The sequence below is a fragment of the Carassius auratus genome, chromosome 47 (assembly GCF_003368295.1).
Source record: "Carassius auratus strain Wakin chromosome 47, ASM336829v1, whole genome shotgun sequence".
Taxonomy (NCBI): Eukaryota; Metazoa; Chordata; class Actinopteri; order Cypriniformes; family Cyprinidae; genus Carassius; species Carassius auratus.
The window spans coordinates 14,914,133-14,941,887 of NC_039289.1; the positions used below are offsets into that span (position 1 = coordinate 14,914,133).

Here is a 27,755-nt window from a genome sequence, read left to right on the forward strand (position 1 = left end):
AAACTGGATGTAGATTCATTAAATTATAAGCTATTTATAAGCACTTATGAGCTATTATAAGCAAAAGTTGTTTATTCAGCGTATTAACTCCATTGAAAACCTTTTTTTTTTAAACGCCTCTGATAATTTATCATCTTGTATTGCTGCTAAAGCCGAGCTCATCCTCACTGTTAAGACCTGATAGTTTAGTCCTTTATAGATGTCTGTTTCTTTGGAGCTTATGAAAAACCAATTATATTGTGTTACAATTCTAGCTGCATCTTATAAACAATTCCGAATATTTTAATAATTATCTGGAGTTTTATAAATTATTATAAAAATGGCTAATAATAAAAATGTATCACTGAAATTCTATTTCAAAACTGATGCACATTAACTGCCATGTCACCTGTCATATTTGCGTGGTCAGCTTCTAGGTCACGTGCACTTCTGTGTTCTGCCAACAGATGGCAGTAAAACCAAAGTAAACTGTGATCTGACGTCATCCGTCACAATATAACATTATGGTGAGGGTTTTATTCTTTTATGGATTATTTAAATAACTTTCAGTTTATAATTTCAAACCCAGAAAGTAATAATAAAAACAATGTGAAGTAATAATGGCAGGAGCAAGAGACGAATGCAATTAAACATCTGCATTTCACACCCTTGGCATTCTACTGTAAACTAAGTCTAATTCCAGCTCCATGCTGACATGATTTATGAGACATTTGCCTTAAATCAAATTAATCTGTAAATTATCTTTTTTTCCTCTTAAGGCCTAATCTTATGAATTTTCATTATGTGACGTTTGACTTGGCTTGGTAACCGTCCTGAAATGTCCAGTCACACTAACATATCATTAATATTCATAACCAAGTCTGTAGGTTATTTCGCCAGCTTTCTACCGCCTCCATTCGCCGAAGTGCCACCCACTTACTGATTTTTCAGCCAATCAGTAAAGGCCGTCACGTAACCTACTTAATATTAATGAGCCGTGCCTTCACCATAGTAGGATTGGCTGAGCGCAGCCGCAGAGAGAGCGCAGTGCCGGTGTCCGGTTCGGTTCTCGGTGCTGCTGACCTCTCCCTGTCCGCTTCTGGATCTGGGATGTATATTCTAGTAGTTTGGCATTGATTTAATACGCTGTCGTAGATTAGTGCAGTGGACGCAGAAGTGATCGTAAAAGGTATGTTGTGATATGTAAATGAGCATCAGAGAGTGTCTGTAGTGTCGATATGTAACGTTACATAGTGTTCATACTCTCCGGTAATCATTGCATTTATACAGTAATGTTTAATTGGTTTACACTTATGTGTGTGCGTGTGTGTTATGTAGTAAGCAATTGCTCTAGGGAATTGTTTTAACCGCGGTTTTACCTGCTTCTGTGGCAGTGTTAGTATATATTGTGTTGTGTGATGAGTGTGCAAAATTGGGTTGTGTTTTTTTTGGACAATGTGTCATAAACTCAGATGATGGTACAGTGATCTATGGACTGTGTCTCACATGCATCATCAGTTATGCATCATTCAGGACATCCTCACACTCCTGTACAGTATAAACACCTGGAATACAGTATCACAGCAGATCTAATGCCTGCTCTGGCTAACAACATCCTTTACATACTATCATAATCATAAACACTCAGTAAAGTCCAGCAGATGTAATGTTTACTGTCTCTGACAACACCCTGATCATGTAATGGTCATGCAAACACATCATTGTCTGCAGCTTCTAATGTTTTGACATGTTCTTCAATTGTGCTTCATGTGGAAACAGCTGGATTCATTTGTTTTATACAAAAACACATAACAATAATAATTATTATATACACATATAAGGATTATGATTTAACCTGACTCATTAATACTGTTATTATTTCTAAAAACATTTGCTAAATGTTTGCAAATAAAATAATAGTAATAATTTCAACAAAACCACTTGTTAATATTTGTGGGAAAACTGTAGTGCGGTGCAACCAACATACAGAAACATACACATAAAACACACACAGATTACAAAATGACATGTTAAAAACAAGATATATCATATTACAAGATGCACAGTATACATTAAATATTCTTACATTTCTATGGATTTAAGATTAGGACTTTAACTGCGATATAAACCTATATTTTGAGTAAATCTCAGGCTGTCATGTATCTCACACCCTCGCTGGCACTTTTATACTTCAGGAGGACGAGGTTTAGAGGGTTTATCTGTAGACACGGCCACTCCTCACCTCAGCAAACACTTCATGTCAATAATGCAGCCACCCATCACATCACTATATCACACGCTCACTGCCATTCACAAGAGACAGGGCTGAAGTTCGCCCTGATTGGATGTGCAGTCTAGAGTCTGACTGATCTGATGATGCTCCGTTTGAATTATTCTGATGAAAAAACTGGTGCTGGTTCTTTTTTATCATAATGAAGAAAAAGGACCTTTTACAAAAATTGTAAAAACTGAAAAAGAAAAGTAGTTTGGTTTAAAAATTATTTTCTTAAAAAAAAATATTTCGGCAAAACGGCCTATTATAATATTTGAAATATGATTGTCTGCCTATGCACTGTAGTGTGAATGAGGTAATGTGGTGCGGCCAGCATGCAGAAACATGCAGAGAAAGCATAAAACAGGAAATGATATCATAGAGACAGACCACCCGCCTGACTTTGTGTCAAGATCAGCAGGTCTCTTAAGAATGGGACCGTTTTATGACAAGGAAAGGTTAGTTCACATGATAAAATGTAATGTGGTGCAACTCCCCAAAATGTAATGATAATCATGATTTAAAAACTTGATGTGCACACTCACATAGGTTCGAGCTGTAGGGAATTTAAATGTAAACTTTTGTTGAAAACAGTCCAAATAAAATGTTTTCAAACTGTATAACACCAATATGAATACAACATGGTACATAAGAGCGTTTGAAGCGTTCATGTAAGGGCTTGCCTGTGCAATGCATTAGAGGCCATAAATCACATGCAATGTATTTAGTTTAAAGTGCTATATAAATAAAGGTGACTTGACTTGACTTGACATGATAGCTCTATCCCGTTATTGAATTCAGACTTGGACACCTGGAAAGATGCAAGGAGTCTGTATCTGTCAAATGGAGTCTACATGTGTCATTCATTATCTCTGTGGAACACATCCTGGTCATATTTTACCCCAAAATCAAAAGGAAAAAAGGATATAGGTGTCTTATATATTATAAGTAAAGAAAATCTATTTGTTACAGTTTTCACATTATCATTACTGTAATGTATCGGATGCGGATGAAATGTCAGACAGATGATTATCATTAAATCAGCATAAATGTAGAGCAGTCAATGACATTATGTAATAAACAATAATTTGATGACAGTAATGGGATTTTTGTATTATGATAATGAGGACCGTGAAATTAAAAGTGTCACAATGCATCTTAATTTTCTCATTTTTAACCTGCAATGTTTATCTTACTGAAAACAAGAGCATTTCTCATAACTGTTGGTCATTATAACATAATACTAAACTGACTCTGTAAAGCACAGCCATGCTGGCATAACTGCACATCCACCTTGTGTTTTTCATCGCTCAGATGTCATCACTGACTCAGTATTTGTGCTCTGTGTCTTTGTTGCCCTGGATGTTAAAGAGGGATGAGCGGTTCATCAGTAGAGGATGTCTGGAATACATTCACTTTGAGCAGATTTTAAAACCTGGGCACATGCCAACTTTGTAAATGGTACAGAGAAAAACTCCTCCGACTGGATGAAATCATAGTCTGAAGCTAAATAATTATGGGCTGTGACCATCGTAGACTACTGGATATTTTAACTGTCCAAAATCTACTGACTGACTATGACATGGACCAAAATCTGGGCAAAAGTCATGTTTTGTTTTCTAGGCTTAAGTTTTCAAACTGTTCACCTCAGTAGTTAACACAAAAATGAAAATGTGCTGAAAATGTCCTCACCCTCAGAGTTTATTTATCATATTTGGAGAAATTTAGCGTTGCATCACTTGCTCACCAGTGGAGATAAAACATCAAAATAATCCACACGTTATCCACACCACTCTAGTCCATTAGTTAATGTCTTGAGAAACCAAAAGCTGTGTGTTTGTGGATTATTGTGATGTTTTGGACTCTCCTTCTGACGGCACCCATTCACTGCAGAGGATCCACTGGTGAGCAAGTGATGTAATGCTAGATTTTTCCAAGTCTGATGAAGAAACAAACTCATCGATATCTCGGATGACCTGAGAGTGAGAACATTTTCAGCAGATTTTCATTTTTTGGGTGAACGATTCCTTTAATGTTACTTAAAAAGCCTTAACGGAGGAATTTTCATTTCTGACAGCTGTGGCTTGTTTTAGTTGTTCCTTCCTGGTTAATTATTAATAGAGGACTAGCAGCAGAGCAACGTTTAACTAGCAAGTAAATGATTTTCATTGTGGGAATTAACAGGTAAAAGGCATAGTCACATTAAACAATGACATGAATGTAATTCTTCATATATTGTGTGTGATTTCATCACACCTTTGTATTAAACCCTGTTGATGCATTACAGAACATTTATTCAAGGTTATATTTTAATAAATGGTCATTATGAGACAGAAAGGACTATTATTCATCATGTGATTGGCTTTGTTGATTGAGCGGGATCACATGACCTACTGGAGACTGAATGGACGGGTATTACAGCTTAAGACTGATGTTGAAAGCTTTACTCTGAGCAGATTTTAAAACTTAGGCATATAGCTACTGTTGTGAAAACCCTGGTCAGTTAACCTGTTAACCTGACCCCCCATTATGGGACTCACATACTGAGTTTTTTACACTGTTAAAGAGTTAGATTCCCATGCTAAACATGGACAGTTAAAAAAATTAAGTTGTACGTTTGAAGGAGTATTTCTGTTCCAAAAATACTCCTTCCGGTTTGTCACAAGTTTCGGAAAGTTTTTTTCGAGTATGGCTCTGTGTGACGTTAGATGGAGCAGAATTTCCTTATATGGGTCCTGAGGCACTTCTGCCGAAAGAGCGCGCTCCCGTATAGCAGAGCACTGAGAGCACAACAGACTTCACTGATCAGAGCGAGAGCGTCGCCAAATGTCACAAAAGAAGTGTGTTTTTGGTTGCCAGGGCAAGACAACCCTGCACAGATTACCAAAAAAAAACAGCATTAAGGGACCAGTGGATGGAGTTTATTTTTACAGAGCATCAACGGAGTTGTGCAAGTGTTTGTGTTTGTTCCCTGCATTTCGAAGATGCTTGTTTTACAAACAAGGCCCAGTTTGACGCCGGATTTGCGTATTGTTTATTTCTTAAGGATAATGCAGTCCCAACGAAAAAGGGTCACGATCGTGTGTTGGAACCGCAGGCGGTGAGTAAAACTGCTTCAAATATCTCTGCCTCCTTGTTAGTGCGTCCGCCTCCCCTGCCTGAGACCCGGGTTCGAGCCCCGCTCAGAGCGAGTCGTCGTTGCTGCTGCTCTCGTTCAGTTTCAGCCTTCACAGCTGTCACAGCTTCCAAACGCTCTCAACGTAAAAGCTTACTGGCCCTCGTGATTCTTTAGCTCCGCCCACACGTCACGCCTCCAGACGCTCGTGTTTTCCCGGGAAAAATCGGTACAGACTATCTTTCTCTTATGAATATAATAAAACTAAGGACTTTTTGGAGTTATGAAGGATGCAGTACTACTCTATAGGTACTCAAGATTAACAGGATATTGAGTGAAAACAAGCATTTCACCCCCCCCCCCCTTGATAGTTTCCTACTTCAGTGTGTTACAAACATAATTTTGGTGTCTTTGGAAATAAGACCATTTTGTTTCAGTCAGTTGGTCTTTGTTCATGAGTTCATTCCCATTCATTCCAGCCCTCGGTTTTTTCTTAGTCTTTGTCTGTTCTCGTTTGTAGATTGTGGTTTCCTCATTAGTTGTTCCCGTTTCATGAGCACTTGTGATTAAGAGTATATTTCCTTACTGTTCCTCGTTGAGAGAGTTTCTTTATTAACCACATTATTTAACAGAAGAACAGACCAAAACTTGCAATCTTTCTTTTTTTCCTCGCTGGTCCAATATCGAGTCGGAAGTCTCCTACATCTCCTTAGTCTCCACTGGTTCCTTCGAGTCTGAAGTCTCCTACATCTCCTGAGTCTCCACTGGTTCCTTCGAGTCTGAAGTCTCCTACATCTCCTGAGTCTCCACTGGTTCCTTCGAGTCTGAAGTCTCCTACATCTCCTGAGTCTCCAGTGGTTCCTTCGAGTCTGAAGTCTCCTACATCTCCTGAGTCTCCACTGGTTCCTTCGGGTCTGAAGTCTCCTACATCTCCTGAGTCTCCACTGGTTCCTTCGGGTCTGAAGTCTCCTACATCTCCTGAGTCTCCACTGGTTCCTTCGGGTCTGAAGTCTCCTACATCTCCTGAGTCTCCACTGGTTCCGTCGGGTCTGAAGTCTCCTACACCTCCTGAGTCTCCACTGGTTCCGTCGGGTCTGAAGTCCCCTACATCTCCTGAGTCTCCAGTGGTTCCTTCGAGTCTGAAGTCTCCTACATCTCCTGAGTCTCCACTGGTTCCGTCGGGTCTGAAGTCCCCTACATCTCCTGAGTCTCCAGTGGTTCCTTCGAGTCTGAAGTCTCCTACATCTCCTGAGTCTCCAGTGGTTCCGTCGAGTCTGAAGTCTCCTCCATCTCCTGAGTCTCCACTGGTTCCTTCGGGTCTGAAGTCTCCTATATCTCCTGAGTCTCCACTGGTTCCTTCGAGTCTGAAGTCTCCTACATCTCCTGAGTCTCCACTGGTTCAGTCGAGTCTGAAGTCTCCTACATCTCCTGAGTCTCCACTGGTTCCGTCGAGTCTGAAGTCTCCTACATCTCCTGAGTCTCCACTGGTTCCGTCGAGTCTGAAGTCTCCTACATCTCCTGAGTCTCCACTGGTTCCGTTGAGTCTGAAGTCTCCTACATCTCCTGAGTCTCCACTGGTTCCGTCGAGTCTGAAGTCCCCTACATCTCCTGAGTCTCCAGTGGTTCCTTCGAATCTGAAGTCTCCTAGATCTCCTGAGTCTCCACTGGTTCCGTCGAGCCTGAAGTCTCCTACATCGCCTGAGTCTCCACCGGTTCCGTCGAGTCTGAAGTCTCCTACATCTCCTGAGTCTCCAGTGGTTCCTTCGAGTCTGAAGTCTCCTACATCTCCTGAGTCTCCACTGGTTCCTTCGAGTCTGAAGTCTCCTACATCTCCTGAGTCTCCACTGGTTCCTTCGAGTCTGAAGTCTCCTACATCTCCTGAGTCTCCACTGGTTCCTTTGAGTCTGAAGTCTCCTACATCTCCTGAGTCTCCACTGGTTCCTTCGAGTCTGAAGTCTCCTACATCTCCTGAGTCTCCACTGGTTCCTTCGAGTCTGAAGTCTCCTACATCTCCTGAGTCTCCACTGGTTCCTTCGAGTCTGAAGTCTCCTACATCTCCTGAGTCTCCAGTGGTTCCTTCGAGTCTGAAGTCTCCTACATCTCCTGAGTCTCCACTGGTTCCTTCGAGTCTGAAGTCTCCTACATCTCCTGAGTCTCCACTCCACATGCCTTCAGTGTGACTCTACAATGTTCATAGTCATGAAAATAAAGAAAACTCTTTGAAAGAGAAGGTGTGTCCAAACTTTTGGTCTGTACTGTACATCTTCCACTGGTTCCGTTGAGTCTGAAGTCTCCTACATCTCCTGAGTCTCCACTGGTTCCGTCGAGTCTGAAGTCTCCTACATCTCCTGAGTCTCCACTGGTTCCGTCGAGTCTGAAGTCTCCTACATCTCCTGAGTCTCCACTGGTTCCGTTGAGTCTGAAGTCTCCTACATCTCCTGAGTCTCCACTGGTTCCGTCGAGTCTGAAGTCCCCTACATCTCCTGAGTCTCCAGTGGTTCCTTCGAATCTGAAGTCTCCTAGATCTCCTGAGTCTCCACTGGTTCCGTCGAGCCTGAAGTCTCCTACATCGCCTGAGTCTCCACCGGTTCCGTCGAGTCTGAAGTCTCCTACATCTCCTGAGTCTCCAGTGGTTCCTTCGAGTCTGAAGTCTCCTACATCTCCTGAGTCTCCACTGGTTCCGTCGAGTCTGAAGTCTCCTACATCTCCTGAGTCTCCACTGGTTCCTTCGAGTCTGAAGTCTCCTACATCTCCTGAGTCTCCACTGGTTCCTTCGAGTCTGAAGTCTCCTACATCTCCTGAGTCTCCACTGGTTCCTTTGAGTCTGAAGTCTCCTACATCTCCTGAGTCTCCAGTGGTTCCTTCGAGTCTGAAGTCTCCTACATCTCCTGAGTCTCCACTGGTTCCTTCGAGTCTGAAGTCTCCTACATCTCCTGAGTCTCCACTCCACATGCCTTCAGTGTGACTCTACAATGTTCATAGTCATGAAAATAAAGAAAACTCTTTGAAAGAGAAGGTGTGTCCAAACTTTTGGTCTGTACTGTACATCTTCCACTGGTTCCGTTGAGTCTGAAGTCTCCTACATCTCCTGAGTCTCCACTGGTTCCGTCGAGTCTGAAGTCTCCTACATCTCCTTAGTCTCCACTGGTTCCGTCGAGTCTGAAGTCTCCTACATCTCCTGAGTCTCCACTGGTTCCGTCGAGTCTGAAGTCTCCTACATCTCCTGAGTCTCCACTGGTTCCGTCGAGTCTGAAGTCCCCTACATCTCCTGAGTCTCCAGTGGTTCCTTCGAATCTGAAGTCTCCTAGATCTCCTGAGTCTCCACTGGTTCAGTCGAGTCTGAAGTCTCCTACATCGCCTGAGTCTCCACCGGTTCCGTCGAGTCTGAAGTCTCCTACATCTTCTGAGTCTCCAGTGGTTCCTTCGAGTCTGAAGTCTCCTACATCTCCTGAGTCTCCACTGGTTCCTTCGAGTCTGAAGTCTCCTACATCTCCTGAGTCTCCACTGGTTCCTTCGAGTCTGAAGTCTCCTACATCTCCTGAGTCTCCAGTGGTTCCTTCGAGTCTGAAGTCTCCTACATCTCCTGAGTCTCCACTGGTTCCTTCGAGTCTGAAGTCTCCTACATCTCCTGAGTCTCCACTCCACATGCCTTCAGTGTGACTCTACAATGTTCATAGTCATGAAAATAAAGAAAACTCTTTGAAAGAGAAGGTGTGTCCAAACTTTTGGTCTGTACTGTACATCTTCCACTGGTTCCGTTGAGTCTGAAGTCTCCTACATCTCCTGAGTCTCCACTGGTTCCACCCAGCTTCTGTTCTCCAGTGTTCCATCCTGGCCTCCCTCTCCTGCCTCCTCTCCTAAAACCATCCAGTTCCTTGGCCCTGTCTCCGCTGGTTCCTGTCCCTCTGTCAGTGCCATCCAGGCACTCTTAATCGTTTCAGGCCTTCCAGTCTCCATCTTCGCCTTGGCGCTGGGATCCCATGTCTTCATCTCCAGCCACTGAGCCTCAAACTTTACCTCAGCCCTCCGATCAATCGGCTCAGCCTTGGGTCCATGTTTTCATTTCCATCGTAGCCCATCATCCCAAATGGCTCTGCTGGGTTCCCTCATTCCTCCAGCTCTGCCTTGGTCATTCGTTGACCTGCCTCTGCCATGTAATTCCACTCCTCAGACTTCACCTCATCCCTTAATCCCTCTGGCTTCATCGGGATTGTCCTTCCCTTCGGCACCGCTGTTGTCTTCCATTGCTCTGGCTCCACTGTTGTCTTCGTATCCCTGCCTCCACCTTGATCTCATGTCTGCTCGGCTTCGCCTGTTTCTCCATCTCCAGCAACTTGTCTCCTTTACTCGTCCCCAAGGTTCCTTCCATCAAGTTGTCTGCACCATGGCTCCTCCTTCCATTGACTCCACCTTGGGGCTTCATCCTGGCTGGCCTCTGGTTCAACATCTGGCTACTCCTGGCTCCTCCCACCCTCTTCTCCCCCATGAACTTGCTTAATGGACTTGGTTTTGCTTTCCACTCTCCAGCTCCTCGCCCTCCCTCCTCAATTGTACCATTGTACAGCGCAAGGTTACACCTTCTGGGAGGGAGATCTACAGTAACATGTATGCTCTGTTTTCTGTTGCATTATGTTTTGTTTCAATCAGTTGCTCTTTGTTCATGAGTTCATTCCCTTGTTTAGTCACCTCAATTATCTCATTAGTTACCTTTGTTTGGTTCATGTTTATAAGCACTCGGTTCTCCTTTAGTCTCTGTCCATTCTCATTTGTAGACTGTGGTTTCCTTTGTTCCGGTTTCCTGAGCACTTTCTTTACTATTCCTTGTTGAGAGAATATCTACATTAACCACAATATGTAACAAATATTTACTCTAAAAACAATAATGTAATATCACTGTTATTGAAGTTTGATCTAAATTTGAATATTAATTTTTCATGATACATATTATAATGTTGTGATGTCTGCATTCCACAGTAGTATTTAAAGTTTATATACATTTTCTAATTCATATATATTCATATATATTTATATTTATATATTATTCTTGTGAGTTGTAATGTTTTGTTAACTTGACCACATAGTACTGTAGTGTCTGATTAAATGTCTATGAGAATGATATCCTTCACTTTTTGTATACTCTAGATTTTTTCAAATGTAGCCTGTTTTTCTTGCAATTAATACTGGTTATCAAATTTCTATAAAGAAATGTTAGCACATTGGTTGCCAATTCTAATACTGGATTAACATATTTGCAATACATTGCAATTTAAAGTGTACAACAAAAAAAAAAAGAATGATCAGATATAACTGAAATAATTCTCACATCATTCAAAACACTCAACCCTGGTGATCCCTTTTCCTTCACAGGTCTCCTGACCTCCATCACAGCATGTCCACCATGGTTTACCCCCATGAGGAGAAACTGACACAGGAGCAGATCATCTCCAGCACAAAACTGGTGATTCAGGGTCTGGAAGCTCTCAAGAGCGAGCACAACTCCATCCTGGAGAGTCTGGTGGAGACCATCCAGTGCTTAAAGAAAGATGAGGAGGCCAGTTTGGTTCATGAGAAGTCCAGCCTGCTGCGCAAGTCTGTGGAGATGATTGAGCTGGGCCTGGGTGAAGCGCAGGTGAGGGTTTGGTGAATGGATATGGTGCATACCACTGAATTTGCAGAAAGTCTGTTGTTAGCATCCATTTCTGAACATATCAGGTGATGATGGCCCTGTCCAACCACCTGAACGCAGTGGAGTCAGAGAAGCAGAAGCTGCGTGCTCAGGTGCGACGGCTCTGTCAGGAGAACCAGTGGCTGAGAGATGAGCTAGCCAACACCCAGCAGAAGCTGCAGAAGAGCGAACAGAGCGTCGCACAGCTGGAGGAGGAGAAGAAACATCTGGAGTTCATGAACCAGCTCAAGAAATATGATGATGGTGTCTCACCAGAGGTGAGTCCCAGTGGGGTGGAGCATCATACTGGCACAGACACCACAATAACATCGTGTTGCAAATTATATTCCCCTGATTTATTTTATATATATATATATATATATATATATATATATATATATATATATATATTGTAGGAAATAATATATGTAAAGAATTTATTCTTTATAAATTCTATATTATTCTATATAAAGTTATTCTGAGTTTTTATTGTTTATTAAACCTAAAACTATTGAAAATAAAATTTCACTTCATAAATTAAATTAAATAAAACATAAACATTAGAAGAAAATCCAAAAATAAGTAATGTTCCCTTTGCAACTAAATGGAATTAATTTTTTGAAATAAAAATAAATTGAAATAAAAATAAATTAAAGCCAAATATAAATAAATAAATAGTGAAAAAAAAACTCTATAGACAAAAGCACACAACAACATTTCTAAAACTTAAACTGTAATTTTAATGAAAACAAAATATTAAAATGAAAGTTAATTTAAATATTAATAAATATGACAACAGTATATAAATAATACTTAACACTGGTGTCATTATTTGTTATTTATATTGTGTCTGTCCATTCAAACAAAGTTGTTATTTTTTCCTAATATTATTGTTATTACTATTATACCAAATATACAGAACATTTAACTTATATTCTAGAATTTTAGGAAAATATATTTGGAAATTATGCTGAGATGTATATCCCAATTATTTCTTTGAATGATTGATTGATCCATTTATCTATTATTGTCTGTTTTTATATTCAGTTTAGTTTGTTTTTGTAATGTTGTTGTGTTTTTAAGATTTTTGTTTTCTTTTACAATATGTCTATATCGTTTTTAATCATTTTTATTTCAGTTTTTTTTTTCTATTACTTTATTTTTGTAATAGTTTATGATTTAAAGTTTATAGTTTTAGTCTTAGATAACTAAAATAACCCCAGCATATCCCTTGATCTGTTTTGACCTTGTATTCATTTTAATACATTTATAAGTCATTTACTAAATTAAAAACTAAATTACAATGTTAATGGTGCTAGAAACCATGACTAACATTATTGTAAATGGATAAAAGGGGAACTTTTCTGTCTTAAATCTCCTCTGCAGCTATAGCCTGATTTCTTTGGGAAATGAGCCATGTCCTTCTTCCTCTGTGTGCAGCCAGCATTGATTTATTGGCCTTGTAGACAGATGACTGGATGGAGAAGTTACAAAAAAATATCTTCATCGTTACTGTGTGATGAATTAGTCAATTGTAATCCCTGGCAAAGTCCTCTTCTTTACTTCAGTCCCATTGCTCTCTTTCTGCAGTGGAAGCATTTGAAGACACTCTTATCTGTTCAAATGACAGTTGCCTCAAGCTTATCATTTATATTTCATTATGTTTCATGCAGTTACTTCCTGAATTAATGGAGCCATTAAAATCTCTGAACACAGTCAGAGATGCAACTGACTTTAGAAATGATCTGATATATAAGACTAATAGTAACAGAGCGTCCCCAGCTGTGTTTAAACAAGAATCATGCTAAATGTAATATTTCACATTTAATCTTTTTTTTTTTTTCTTTGATTTTGTTTTAGGAAGAGAAAAATAGTGAGACTCCCAGAGATGCCCTGGACGATTTGTTTCCCAATGATGAAGATGACCAGGGTAAGGAAGCACAGAAATTATACTGTAAACATATTATATAAGAATATAATAATATTCTGTTCACTTTAAGAATTATTTGTTTTCCTGCTGACGAACGATTTTTCAATTGGATTCTTCATAACTTTAACCTGTTAACTGCTAGCAGGACACTTAGCAGCTCTACATTGATTACCGGTCCCTTTTTCTCTGTCATATATTTTATTTTTAGCACCTTAAATTAGGTATAATTAAAAAGCTTCAGTGCACTGAAAAGTTATCCTGGAAAAACGGTATTCAAATTGTACATTGCGTTACCATCTTTTTCTAATCCTAACAAACACATATCAGTGGATAGGCCTGAGGCTCAATGCTCCATATTTGGCAACAGATTTGTGAAAAATGTGACGTAAAATGTATTAATTTGTGGCAGGAGAAAGCATTTTTGTGATATCAGCTTAAAATTTGGAACACAATTTTGGATTTTGGATTTTAAAGAGCTCAAGCATTAAAAGTACCAGATGGCAATATGCAGTGCCTGCTTATAATAAGCACGTCCTGATTTTGCCAAGTCCGATGTGTTCCTAGGTCAACATATTTTGTTGACCCTGGAACAACATTTTACTCCAAAAATATATTCTTAACCATATCCATACACCTAAACCTAACCTTAACCATGAGTAATCCCTTAAATCAGAGGAAATGATAGATGAATGACACTGATGTACAAGCACCAAACACTGATTTTAAGCATAAACTTCACAAAATCTATAAACTGGTTCTTCAAATCTGATTGGTTAATCACAATGTTGTTCCAGGGTCAACAACGATGTTGTCCCAGGAACATGTCTCACTTGGTAAAATCAGGTTAGGCTTATAATAAACAGAGCTTTACCATTGCTAATATAATTATCGTTAGAGTTGTTGTTCTTGGTGTGAACAGCCCTTATTGCTTATAAGCATTTTGCCATCTCATGGCCATTGATTTGTACATCCATTTTTGTCTGCTACCCAATAGTCAATGCGGCTGCACTTTATTTTACAGTATGTGTACTTACAGTGTATTTATCTAAGAAAGTTCTGGTAACACAAGCTAACTACATGGAGTAGGGTTAGGTTTAGGGATAGGTTCAAGGTTAGTACCTAGTTATTACTTAGTTATTGTAATTACTGTAATAAAAACATAGTATGTACATGGGGAACAGGACTGTGAAATAAAGTGCTACCATCAATGCAGCGTTACGTTACCAAAGTGTGGATTTGAGGAGAACCAGTAGAATAGCATTTGGGCAGAGCTGGAGAGACCAATCCGTTCATGTTTTTGATATCAACAGTGTTACTCTCTGTCGCCCCATTCAGTCTCCCACCAGCACAACAGTGCCGCGCTTGCTGCCGCTCAGCAGGGAGGGTATGAGATCCCAGCCCGCCTCCGGACCCTCCATAACCTGGTGATCCAGTACGCCGCTCAGGGACGCTACGAGGTGGCCGTGCCTCTCTGCAAACAGGCTCTGGAGGACCTGGAGAAAACCTCTGGACATGACCACCCCGATGTGGCCACCATGCTCAACATCCTGGCTCTGGTCTACAGGTGCGTGTTTGCTCGGGTGTAGGTGTGTGTGGAGTCATTACAAACCTGTATGTTCTTAGTTACATGAAACACAAAAGGAGACATTTCAATAACAGTAAATGGGCATATCATAAGGATCATAAAGAACACAGAAGCATCATTAAAATGTTAAAAACTGTTAAAAACTTATTGTAATTTTACAGGAATTTAATGGTAATTAATTGCTGTGAATTTATAGCAAATAATTTACAAGTAATGCATTGTTTTTTAATACAATAAAATACTGTGTTTATACAACAGTGCTACTGTGATTATAGTAGTATTATTACAATAAAATACTGTATTTCGTATTGTTGTCATACAATCCTCAATAATGGTGACAATAAAAAAAAATAAAAAATGCTGCAGTGCATCCTGGGAGCCATGAATGTGTTTTGTATGCTGGCATGAAGCATAAACACTGATCTCCATGATGGTGATATAATACTGATAAATAATAATAAATAAAAAAAACATTTTCAATAAGACATCAACATCTAAACCTCTGTTAATTCTCAATAAGAACTGCTGTAAACGTGTGACAGAAATAAAGTCAATCTGGTTAGTTATAACTGAAGCTGGAAATTATGTTTGTGGAGTTGTTTAATAAGATTTTGAGAGATTTAAAGTCTTGTATCTTCAGTTCATCTAAGGCTGTGACTGAAGAAAATTGTAGCTTGTGTTCTTTCTTTCAGTGCTTGTTCACAGCAGGTGTTTGAATGATTGAAAGAACGTTTCAGGAACATCATACTAACCTTCAAATAACATTCTACAAACATTTGTATGTTCTTGGAATGTTACAAATCAAGGTTCCTAGAATGTTGAATTTTAATTCCAAATTAAGAACATTTGAGGAATATTTTACCTTTTAAAAACGTTCCTCTAATGTCAAGAAAATTTTCATGTTCCAGAACCAACACTCAATATTTGGAGAACATTCTTATAACAAAATTCTGTTAGCTGTGAAAGTACCAGTTTGAATGCTATCCCACAATGCTATGCGGTGGCAGTAAATTAATGCTTCTACGGTGTATTTACAATAATATTCCAGGACTGTCCATCAGTTTCCCATCATGCATTGCATTTACAATAAAAACAAACAAAATGCGTTGTTGTAAAATTTATTGTAAAAAATACATCAGTTGCTAACAGTGTGCATGGCTATATTTAAAAGTAGGTCAGATTGTTTGTATTCTGCAGTGATTTGTAATTTAGTGCACAAGTAATTTGGACTACTATTATGTCACTTTTATAGTGTATTAACTCCGTCTTTGATGCTCCAGTTTCCATTATTCGTAACGGCACTGACAAAACAACTGGTATATTTTTCAACGTTCTTGTTTTGTGTTCCACAAAGAAAAGAAAAAGTAATTTGTAAACTTCCTTAGTCAACCAGCTTTACCAGAAAATGGTTAACCAGCTAGAATAAAGCACAAAATAAGTGCAGATTCGGTCTGTGCCTGTTTATGTGTTTTGATGTATATAATCATTTCATCAAATTATGTCATATTTTATATAGCATCCTCTGTACAAACTGGTGATTCTGTTTGCAAATTTGGAATGTTGTCCTGGAAAACAAATACGCCTTTATTTAATTTAGAATAATATTTCTGAATAAAAAATAAAACAATTATTAACAATTAACGATTATTAAATGGAGACATGTAGATGTTGAGAGGAAGTTTATGTCTCACATAATTCTCATAATTATGCCTTTTTTATCTCAATTCTGGCTTATTTTCTCAGAATTGTGAGATATAAACTCACAATTGCTAGTTATAAAGTACAATTCTGATTAAAAAAGAGACTAATTTCCTACAATTGTGAATTTAAATCTCACAGTTCTGCCTTTGGTTTTTCTTGCATTTTTGAGAAAGAAGTCATAATTGTGAGTTTATATCACAAAAAGAAGATTGCCCTCTAGACCTACAAAAATAAGCCTCTTGAAACAAGCCTTGGTTGTATTTCTCTTCACTCAGGGACCAGAATAAATACAAGGAAGCTGCTCATCTCCTTAATGATGCCCTGTCGATCAGAGAAAAAACCCTGGGCAATGACCACCCAGCCGTAAGTACAACCAAACACATACTACTCTAGAAACAGGGAGAATATACAGTTGGGCATGGGATAGCTACTATATGTACTCACTGTCTTCCAAGATTCAGTGCCTTGAATGTCCTGCAAACTTCAAATCAAGAAACTAGTTCTTCATGAGAAGTGCTGATTGAGACCTCACTGTTATAAGCTCTGCACTTTTTACATAACTGTGTAAAGACAATCGATTAGATTGGAGCCTGTGATGAGAAGCTTTAGCTGTATTTATATATAAACAGGCGTTCTGTCTGGACCCTGTGATCAAGTGTTCATATTTGGTGACTAATCCAGGTGGCAGCCACCCTCAACAACCTGGCGGTCCTGTACGGAAAGAGAGGGAAATACAAGGAAGCAGAACCGCTGTGCAAGAGAGCCTTGGAGATCAGAGAGAAGGTACTATCACACAAAGCTGTTCGTCAGGCTGCTGATCAGCATGATATCTGAAGAAACATGTGTGTGTTTCATTGCTCAGGTGTTGGGGCGGGAGCACCCAGACGTGGCCAAGCAGCTCAATAATCTGGCTCTGCTCTGTCAGAATCAGGGGAAGTATGAGGAGGTGGAGTATTATTACTGCAGGGCTCTAGATATCTACGAGAAGAAACTGGGACCTGACGACCCCAATGTTGCCAAGACCAAAAACAACCTGGTGAATATGATCAGCACTCCTCTTGAGTCCCAACAGCCGGGTTCGCACAATAAATCAGCCTCAGTTATTGCAATTCAAAAGAATTAAAACTCAGAAGAGAAAGTTCAGATTATACAGTGTATATATTGTTTTGTGATCATATAAAAGTCATCTTTTGTCACTTTTGATCAAGTTAATTCATTCATGTACAAATTAAATATTCACATTGCATCTCCTTTTTCCTTCCTTGCACGTAATGCACCAATTTTTAAGTGTATGCCATAATTGTGAAATAGCTCCTTTATTCTCCTTGCAGGCCTCATGCTATCTGAAACAGGGCAAGTACAAGGAAGCTGAGATCCTGTATAAAGAGATCCTGACGCGCGCCCATGAGAAAGAGTTTGGATCTGTAGATGGTACGATCAATGCCTGATTACAGCGCTTCATTATTCATTAGCTGACAGACTGCGTGCTTCCTTCTTACCGAAGGGTTTTGTTTTTCTGTGAGCCGTGGATTTCACAGAAATCCATGAGCAAACACAAACCAATAAAACATCTTTTTAGTACCATGAAATATAGGATTAATTCACACTAAATGTTACATGTTCTTGTCAGATATGTAAATATATGTTTTGATGTGAAGATGAATTGTCTTTCAAATATGGACGCTGTATTCTCTCTTTTACTTCTTGGAAGTTGCGAAACTTTGAGTTGAAGTTCTGTATTAAGTCGTGTGTGACTTTTCTTTTCAAAATCTCATACTTTTTGTCATTTTATTTAGTTTTCTTTATATCAGTAAATTGATTATCCCTCAAGAATTGGCCAGTTTGTCTGTTGTTTGATTTTGATTATTTTTTTTATCATATTTATGATGATTTCGCCAACATGATTTCAATAAATCCACTTAATTCTTTTTTTTTTTTTTTCATTTTTTGATATCTTCTGTTTTATGTACATGCCAAATTAATTTATTTTATATAATTTTTTCTCGAAATGATTTTTTTTTTTTACTAAAAACTGCGTAGTTGCGAGTTATAAAGTCCATTTCTGAAGAAGTAAAGTACTGCCTTTTCTTACAATCAGTTTATTTCTCACAATTCTGACTTTATTACTTGCAACTGTGTGTTTATATCTCGCGATCATTAGTTTATATCTTGCAATTCTGAGAAAAAAAGTCAAATTTGTGTGTTTATATCACAATTCTAATTCTATTGCAAGACAGAGTAAAAAGTTGCAATTGCGAGTTATAAAGTCCAACTCTGAGGGAAGAAGACTGTCTATTTTCTTAAAGTTGTGAGTTCATGACTCGTAATTGCAAGTTTATATCCTGCAATTTTGAGCAAAAAAATCTGAATTGCAAGATGTTAACTTTCAATTGCAAGAACAATTTCTTTGAATTGTGAGATAAATTGTTGCAATTACCTTCAGCGTTTGAAACGAGCTTCCATACATATGCATAGTGATTTGAACTGGTATTGAATTTAACTATGAAACTCTATAACCTTTGTAACCTAAATTAAAAAGTGAAGAAGGAACTTAACTATAATATTTGGCAGAAACCGTCTTGTTTTTATTATGATGCATTTTTTTAATGGCTGACTACAGTAGTGAACTGTTTCTCTGTGTCTGCAGCTGAAAATAAACCCATCTGGATGCATGCTGAAGAAAGACAAGAGAGCAAAGTAGGTTTCTGACAGCGCATGTGTGTGTGTGTGTGTGTGTGTGTTGAAATGCTGAGATGCTCATGTGGGAAGCTGATACAGTGAGTACAGAAAGTCACCACCCGCTATCAAAATATTCACCTATTGTTGCTCCGAGCCTGAATTGAAAGCATACTGTTCTAGTTTTTTCTGGCTTTTCATACACAGTAACACAATATCCAGAGGAAACGAACCCAAACAACTGTGAATAAGGAGTGCACTGCAGTCGCTCCATAGATTCTCAATGGGATTAAAGCTGAGCCCTGACCAGGCCACTAGAGAACAGACACTTTCCTGTACTTCATGGTTGTTTCGTGCTCTGATTAGGTTACTGTCATATTGAAACAGTTGAAACTCCTGGCAGAGGGATGCAGGTTCTCCTCGGTCTTTCAGTATTTAGTATTTAGCTTTCTGCACCCACTCTTTGTGTATTTACAGCAAACTTTACTGGAAACCCGTCTGGATGATTGACAGCTGGGAAGATTTTGAGCCTTCACTGTCTCCCTCTCTCCCTCTCTTTGTGTTTTCTTCCTCTTCATTCTCTCAGGGAAAGTTGGCCGATGGGAATCATTATGGGGAATACGGCGGCTGGTACAAAGCCTGCAAGCTGAACAGGTGAGAAACAGCAGCTACGGTTACCCAAACGTACCTGCCCCACAGCCAAACCTGCTGTCTGTAATCAATCCAGATGAAACCTCAGCTTGAAGGAGTGTTCTGGAAAGTTGAATATCAGTTAAAAGTTAAAAGTCTGATTAAATTCTAAACCTTTTTTAAGCTTTCTTCAGGAAATGCAAGCCGAGTCTGATATGTTAGATATGTTGTGAATTAAATGCGACTGTGTTTTCTCTCATACAGCCCCACGGTGAACACCACGCTGAGGAACCTGGGCGCTCTGTACCGTAAGCAGGGGAAAATAGAGGCGGCTGAGACCCTGGAGGAGTGTGCCTTGAGGTCCCGCAGACAGGTGCAACATCTGAATCATACAGGTGTATGCTGGGTCACATGATGTCTTTGTAACGTGTGTGTGTGTGTGTGTCAGGGAGCGGCAGTGGATCCTCAGAGAGATGGAGAGAGGCGCAGGAGCACCGCATCAGTCTCCAGTGTGAAGTACGACTGCAGTGATGCTGGAGAAGAGGGCGGTGTGGAGTGGAACGGGGTGAGTCAATAACACCCCTCAGGGCACACAGTGAGTTCAAAAATAGGAGATGGGCGAGTATGATATAGCATTTTATTGCAAATGTGTTGCGTTCACTTGAGAAACTTTCTGATTTCTCGAAAGATATCTATGTACTTTTGCAAAAATATTGCGTTCCCATGAGAAACACTGCAATCTCTCACAAAACATTTGCGTTTATTTGCAAAAGTGATGCATTCCCATGAGAAACATTGCAGTCTTTAACAAAATGTTTCTTGAGAGAATACAAACATTTTATCAGAGAGCACAAAAGCATTGCAATATTATTTTACCTTCCATCTCATTAATTTTTACCATCACCAATGTCCATTTAGTGGATTTTATTGGAAAAACACTCATAAATTGTCCCTGCCATCTGACAGATTATCACTTATTAGCCACTCAGAAATACTCTGTATACCTGTCCATTTTACATACATAAATCAGTATATATTTTTGTTGTTGTTGTTGTTGTTGTTGTTTGAAGAGTGGCCTATGGCAAAGTTAACAAAGTAATGAAAGTTAGTAAAATGGCTAAATTGCTATGAACACATTCAAATTACACCATACATGCATTAAAAAATGCATTATCAATCCGCATTAAATCAAATTTTACCATATTTATTTCTTAATTAATGTTCTTTGTCCCATTGTAAATTATTCATTAGTACGGAGCCCCACACATGACATGAGGAAAAAAGATATCAGGGCTCAGAATGAAGAATTTGAGGCCAGGTTTTATTATGTCATTCCCTCATTTTAGTTAAACTGTGGCCACACTTTTCTTATTCGTTCCCTCGCTTTAGGGGGTGATATCTTGTTTTTGTCATATGCAGAGCTCCATACATCAGTGCATGTTTTTCTCACGTGTGTTATTCTGTATATATTATTGGATTAAATATTAATGGTAGTCCAGTATCTTAATTAAACACACATATTAACACATATCACCCACAAACCCTCATCACTGACGCTATCATTACATCACTACTGCTATGATTAACAATTACTGCACAGCTATTTTTAATGTGACCTATAATGCCTTCTGAACTGTAGAATTAAACAGCTGTGATTATAAAGCAGTCCAAATCAAAAGAGTGCAACAGAGTCGTGTTCCAGAAGGAAAATACCATTCCCTTTCACATTTTAAAAGATGACATATAAAGTTTTTAAGGCATATGCACCATGAACTGAGGATAAACACGTTCAGTTCAGTGAGCATGAGGTTTTACAGAAACCAGTGTGACCTGAAATTCATATTTAAAGCATGTTTAAGTATTCACTACCCACACTTTATAACACACACACACACATATACACTTCAAAAGATTGTATTAATGTTATTGTTATCAATTTTGTGATTTCTAGTAAATTATTAAAATAAAATCAAGAGTTTTGTCTATTATTATTATTATTATTATTATTTAATGGTCTTGAGCTTACAATGAATAGCTGTATTTTAATTAACTAATATTAACAAAGATAAATTCAATATTGATGTTCTAGTTGCTACATTGCTTGGAAACAGTAAAAGCCTGCCGTTAAACTGGAACAACTGTTATTCGACTGAGAATGATTGTTATTTTTATTAATAACTGTAACTGCTTAGTATCGTGTAATATGTCGCTTCTCCCTATGTTTTATTAAAAGCATCTGAAATATTTTTTGCACTGAAGAATCTAAACGAACTGGAATATTACTGGTCATCACCAGATCAAGCTAAATACATGTGGTTAAATATTGCGCTCCTCTCAGAAGTGAATGTGTTTATGTGCTCTGCTGGACAGACTCACTGCCTGTGCTTGTGTCTGATTGAGCTGCTCTCTCTCTCTCTCTCTCTCTCTCTGCTGTAGGCCTAAGCTCTCCTCGTCTTCCTCTGTCTGCTCTTACATCAGATCTGATCTAGATGGATGTGTGGTTTGCTCTCTGCCGGGGAGTGTGTGTGGAGAGGAGCCCAGCACAGCTTTATCTCTCGGCTATCGTCTTACATTGGCTGTGTGTTCTCTCTCTCTCTCTTTTCCTCTGTTTCTTACACACACTGAGGGATTTAGCTCATTTGCTCATTCCTCCTTGTTCTCTGTGATGTCTGTTTTTGTGTCTGCATTGTTAATTGTGTAACACTAATTATCTGTAATAGTTAGCTCAGTGAGGCACGTGTCGAACTAGCGGAGTGAATCTCATGAACAGACCAAATCTAAAGAAATAAATAAGACATATTTTAATGACAGTTAAACACAGTTCTACTCGTAATTTCAAGAAAATTCCCAAGATCATTACAGTAATGTAATAAAAACTATACGTTATTTAGATGGTGAACTATTACTGTTCAGAGGTTTGGGATTTTTTTTTTATTTTTGTAAGATTTCTCTTCTGCTCACCAAGCATATTGTGAAATATTACTATTTGAAACAGCTGTTTTCTATCTGAATATGTTCAAATCAAATTTATTAATCATTCCTCCAGTCTTCAGTGTCACGTGATTTTCAGAAATCATTCAGATTTACTGCTCAAGAAACGTTTCTGATTATTAGCAATGTTGAAAACAGTTTCAGGATCCCTTAAAGAACACAAAGTTCAGAAGAATAGCATTTATTTGAAATATAATGTTTCTGCTTTGATCAGTGTTTCCTTGCTCAATAAAAACATGAATTACTGACCCTAAACCTTTGACCTGTAGTGTAACCGCAAAACAAATAATATAAATACTTCAATATACTGTTATATTAACTTCTGTTATATGTAGTTACCTTTATTTTCTTTCATTTCTATTTCCTTGCGGTTATTTGGCAGTTATTCTTTGTTAATAAGTACAGTACAGGCCAGCTCACATATCACATATTAACATGTAACCTGCACTACAGAGGACAGAACAGAGTCCAGACAGTTTAGCTTTCTTTACCAAATTAATAGATTTCTTTTATTTACAAAGTATATAAAGGTCATAACAATTTAAAGGTTCAGCTGGAAAATTAACAAACATTTCCAAGTCAAAGAAACTCGTAACGTTTTGAAACAACATGAGGGTAAGTAATGACGTGCCACTGACCTTAAAGTACTGCAGCATTTTAAACATTTCTTTTTGTTTACTATTTTTGTTTTCATCTGCAGAATTTATGGTCTCAAACTTTTAGATCATGTGGCTTTACTTATGTTACAACAATTACTCTTTAGTTTATTTATGTTTATTATAGCTGTTTTTATTTTTACAGCTTTTTTATTTATTTTATAAATCTTTAAGACAGAATCGCGCTTGAAATAATCCTATTTGCTACTCAGGCTAAACTCATTCTTCTTTGTCTTCCGTGGTGCCGAAGACATTTGTGACATTAGTGCGGCTGTAGCAGATATTTCACCGTAGACTGATGGGATGCTTGGACTGTGTGTGTGTGTGTAAATATAAATGTGACTCTTTCTGTACGCTGATGAATGTCTTCATTAAGCTCATATGACATCTAACCCAATAAAGGCTTGGAAGTCGTGCGCTGGCCTCTGTCTGTGTGCATGAATCTGAATTATGAGTGACCTAGTTTCTGGCCTTTGCCTCCGTTTTCTCTACCACGACAGCACAGAGCATACTTCAGGTCTCCAGAGCATTTGTGCTGTTATACATCTAAAAGCTTTCCATTTCATCATGATGTTGGATTTAGCATATCATTAAGGACTGTTTGCTTGGCTAATTCCTGCTCCTAGCTCAGATCAGAGTCAATGCTAACTCAGATGTAATGGATGCAGTGTATTGGGTTTCCACATCAACACTGGAGCAGTAATGCTATAGTTACCCTAGTAAAGCTTAGCTTCATAACCTGAGAGCATGACGCGGTGTGTCCTGCCATCTGTTGGGTTCAGAGATGCACTGCAGTGCTCCACAAGGTATTTATAACACGTTTACCTCCATACACTGGCTATCATTGCTAATAAGAGAGCTAATATATTGGATCTGGAGATGATTAGCTTCCTAATAACCTAAGCCTATTGACCGATTAACAGAAGTATGAATTCTCCTTGGTCTCAGCTCCAAAATCCACCGATCAATCAATGGCATGAGATGGGTGGCCAACAGTCACGAGTGTGTTTGTGTTCAGGACGGGTCTCTCAGGAGAAGCGGCTCTTTCGGGAAGCTCAGGGAAGTCCTGCGCAGAAGCAGCGAGATGCTGGTGAAGAAGATCCAAGGAACCATGCCACCAGAGCCTCGCAACACAAAGTGAGACACAAACACAGCGACTGATGAATCTTACACTGTACTGAACGTTAAAGTCAGCTGTAACGCCTCTTGTTCTTTCTGTTGTTCATCCCACACAGCTTGAAGAGAGCGGCGTCCCTCGGTTACCTGAACAGTAACGCAGATGACCACGACTCTTTTCAGGTGAGATGATTTGGGGAGGTTTAATTTGATTCGTTTTGAAGGAGGTTAATGGAGTGAAAGCGATGTGTTTCTGTCTCATGACAGGGTTCAGGAGCAGCAAGGACGTTGAGAAACAGCAGGCCTCTGAGCTCAAGCACAGTGGAGCTGTACCAAAGCACAGAACAATGAAAAACACATACAGCACATGTTCGGACTCATTTCTCACGCCGTTTGCAAGAGGATTTGGTTCATGTGCTTTCAATCATGAACGCTTTTGGCTTTACATTCTCTCACACTCATATAAATCATGCCTGTTTCTTTTTCTTCAAGGTATAGTCAGTCCATCCAGAAATGAAAACTCATCATTTACTCATTCTCATGTGGACCACAAAAACTAATTTAACTAACAGCTCTTTTTCCATATAATAAAAGTGAATGGAGGATGGGTTCGACAAACTCCAAAAACAAGAAAAAGCTCCATAGAAGAACCTACTTGTACACTAAATTCTTCCCAAGTCACAGTATATGGAAGCATGTTTCCGCCAGGGGATAAAAAAAAAAAGTAATTGCAACTTTTTTTTTTTACTGCAAATCAGAGTTTATATCTCACGATTCTTAGAAAAAAGGTCAGAACTGTGCAGCTTTCGCGAGGTATATTCTCGCAAAGTTATAGCTCACAATTATGTGGAAAAAGGTCTGATTTGCATTATGTAAATTCATAATTTGGCAGATAAAAGGTCACAATTAACTTTGGAGAAAAAAAAAAAACAAGTAGAACTGCAAGAATTAAAAAAAAAAGTCAGAATTGCGAGATTTAAACGAATTACGAGACAAAAACTTACTTCTACTATAACTACTATTACTACTACTCTACAGCCCTACAAAGCAAAAAGGCAGTAACTACGCAGAGTGCAGAACTGAGAAAAATGACTTAAAAGTTATCCTATCATCTGTTTATCATCTGTTTACTGTACAAACAACTACCATTTTTCTCCAAAACGACACACATTTCCGATAAGATGTTTTGTCACATAACAAAGGATTCCTTGAATGTCATGAAAATGACAATAACAAATTTTTGACCAAAAATTGCTTTGTAGGGCAGTATACTATACTAATACTACTACTACTAACTTGCAAATCTGAGAAAAAAATCCGAATTGTGAGATATAAACTTGCAATGTTGCAGTTACCTTCTTTTTTTTGGTGACAGACACAAGCTTACATCCGAAAATGTATGTTTTGAATGAGGGTGAAGAAATTAATTGCTAATCGTTCCCTCTGCCGCAGATCCAACAGCTCCTGAATATGTGGTAGTGTCTGTGTGGAAGAAGACTGTTATAGTGCCTTTTAGTCATGATATCCTTTCATTGTATGTAAAAGAGCAGCTTGGACATTTTGCTAAACATCTGCATTTGCAAATAAAGAAAGTTATACTAGTTTAGAAAAACGGATTAGGGGTGGGTGATGTGAAGTCTTTTAACTTCAAAATAACTAAACATTAAAAAACAGTTTTAACCATTCTTAAAACCTATAAACGCTGCCTCAAGAGTACGTTTTGTCAGGGAATAACTACAGTATGTTATATGCTGAAAACACAGGAATGTGATGGCTTTGTGTGTACGGATCTGAATTATGTAATGAGTGATGTTAACCCCAGTGGGGAAGACCAGAAATCCACCTGGCTCTTTCTCTCAGGTATTAAATATCCTTTTGACACATATTTAGCAGTGAAATCTGACCTTCGGTGACAAAACCCACAAGAAGCCCGGTGCACGAGCATTGTTCCCTCAGAGCTCACGAGAGGTGTTGTGTTGCTTCTAACCCGATTCATCAGCTGTGCACAGCGGTCCATTATTTCAGTCATTTATAAGTAGAGCCCCTGTGTGTGAGGAAGGGTTTCTTTACTCTGGAATCTGTATATATGGGATTTACTTTTATTGGTTTAGTATTTGTACTACAGTTTTACAGTCGTCATGTCTGTTTCAATTTTAAAGAGGAGTCGGTTTATATTGAAAAGGCTAGTTATCCCAAGGTTCAGGGACTTCTCAGGGTTCTGCTGCTTATACTTGTCTAAGCATCTAAGTATGGCGAGAGTCATTTGCTGGGCAAACACTAGATGCTTGTATGATTTGGCTAGATTGAAATAAAAAGTTTTAGTGAAATCGTGCAATATCCATTTAATTTTTTTCTCTGTAATTTCTTAATTTGCTCATGTTCTGGTCAGGACAAGGGTGGAGGCAATCTCAAGTGTAAGTCGTATTTAATGCTAAAGATTAAAAAGGCTCAAGAAATAAACATGGAAATATGGGAATATCCAATGCTAGCTCACGGCCAATTCGTACGTATTTTACGAGGTGGCTTATTCGTACGAATTTGTACGACCTCACTCGTACGATTTTATACGACCCCAGTGACGGTTAGGTTTAGGGGCGAGGTTAGGTGTAGGTCATTCGTATAAATTCATACGAATTGTGCAAATCGTAAAATACGTACGATTTGGCAACAATCGTATGAATTTGTACAAGTGTGGTCGTACAAATTAGTACGAATAAGCCTCCTTGTGGAAAATGTACGAATTCCCGTGAGACCGGGTTGGAATATCGCGAAAAAGTTTGCTCTATTGTATCCTTATGAAAAAGAAGTTTATTCAAGTGCGCTATTAGTTTACTTCTTTTAAAGGAAAGTATGCTTTTACTTAACTTTTTATGCACTTCTCAAAATGATGTACGCTTTATGTACTCCTCAGAAATATACTTAAAATGACATTTAAGTATGCTTGACTTATACTTACTAAAAAGTCTAAATATATTTGAGCTATACTTGTGCTCCTAGAATCCGTGATTTCATTATTATACAGTAGAGGGCGCTAGCACACATCTTCTGTACAGGATTTCCAAAAAAACACAAGTGAAGGAGAAAAAGAAACAAAAGATACTAACACATGTAATCTAACACGATCATCTGGCATGGAACAGCATCAAAATCGTAATGTTATGGAATAAAACATCGACCGATGAAGAGGTAATAATTACAGTCAAGCTTTGGGGTGTTGATCGACTCCATCTATGCTTTGATTATCATTCTGAATCCAATTCAGTTTTTTTTTCAGCTTTAGATCAAAATGTTATTTTTTATGAAACTTACCCACATGAACGTGTTTTAAAAAAGAATGCATGAAACTTATATATAATGTTTTTGTTTACAAGCAGATTTCTATGTTCTTTTTACAAAATGTAGTTTCATAACAAGGTTCGGGAGGAGCACGTCAGATACT

At 38.6% G+C, this 27,755-nt stretch overlaps 2 protein-coding genes across 3 annotated transcripts; one reads left to right on the forward strand and one right to left on the reverse strand.

Annotated features, from left to right (window-relative positions):
• Positions 1 to 1,006: 1,006 nt before the first annotated feature.
• LOC113065205 (kinesin light chain 1) lies at positions 1,007 to 25,932 on the forward strand. 2 transcript variants are annotated; one of them, XM_026236463.1, is made up of 16 exons: positions 1,007 to 1,168; positions 10,734 to 10,995; positions 11,079 to 11,309; positions 12,892 to 12,961; positions 14,297 to 14,525; positions 16,523 to 16,610; positions 16,929 to 17,030; positions 17,110 to 17,283; positions 17,579 to 17,678; positions 18,895 to 18,944; positions 19,510 to 19,577; positions 19,818 to 19,926; positions 20,002 to 20,118; positions 24,219 to 24,337; positions 24,436 to 24,499; positions 24,584 to 25,932. In XM_026236463.1, the coding sequence occupies exons 2-16, from the start codon at positions 10,756 to 10,758 to the stop codon at positions 24,665 to 24,667; spliced, it is 1,845 nt and encodes a 614-aa protein (XP_026092248.1). In that variant the 5' UTR covers positions 1,007 to 1,168; positions 10,734 to 10,755; the 3' UTR covers positions 24,668 to 25,932. The 2 variants fall into 2 exon arrangements, with proteins under 2 accessions (XP_026092248.1, XP_026092249.1); XM_026236464.1 differs by lacking the exons at positions 24,219 to 24,337; positions 24,436 to 24,499; positions 24,584 to 25,932 and adding an exon at positions 21,990 to 22,484.
• LOC113064582 (collagen alpha-1(XXVII) chain A-like) lies at positions 6,076 to 9,013 on the reverse strand. The gene is made up of 4 exons (XM_026235433.1): positions 8,720 to 9,013; positions 7,845 to 8,333; positions 6,942 to 7,548; positions 6,076 to 6,740 (listed from the first exon to the last, which is right to left on the reverse strand). Exons 1-4 carry the CDS (start codon positions 9,011 to 9,013, stop codon positions 6,076 to 6,078), a joined length of 2,055 nt encoding a protein of 684 aa, XP_026091218.1.
• Positions 25,933 to 27,755: the final 1,823 nt, after the last annotated feature.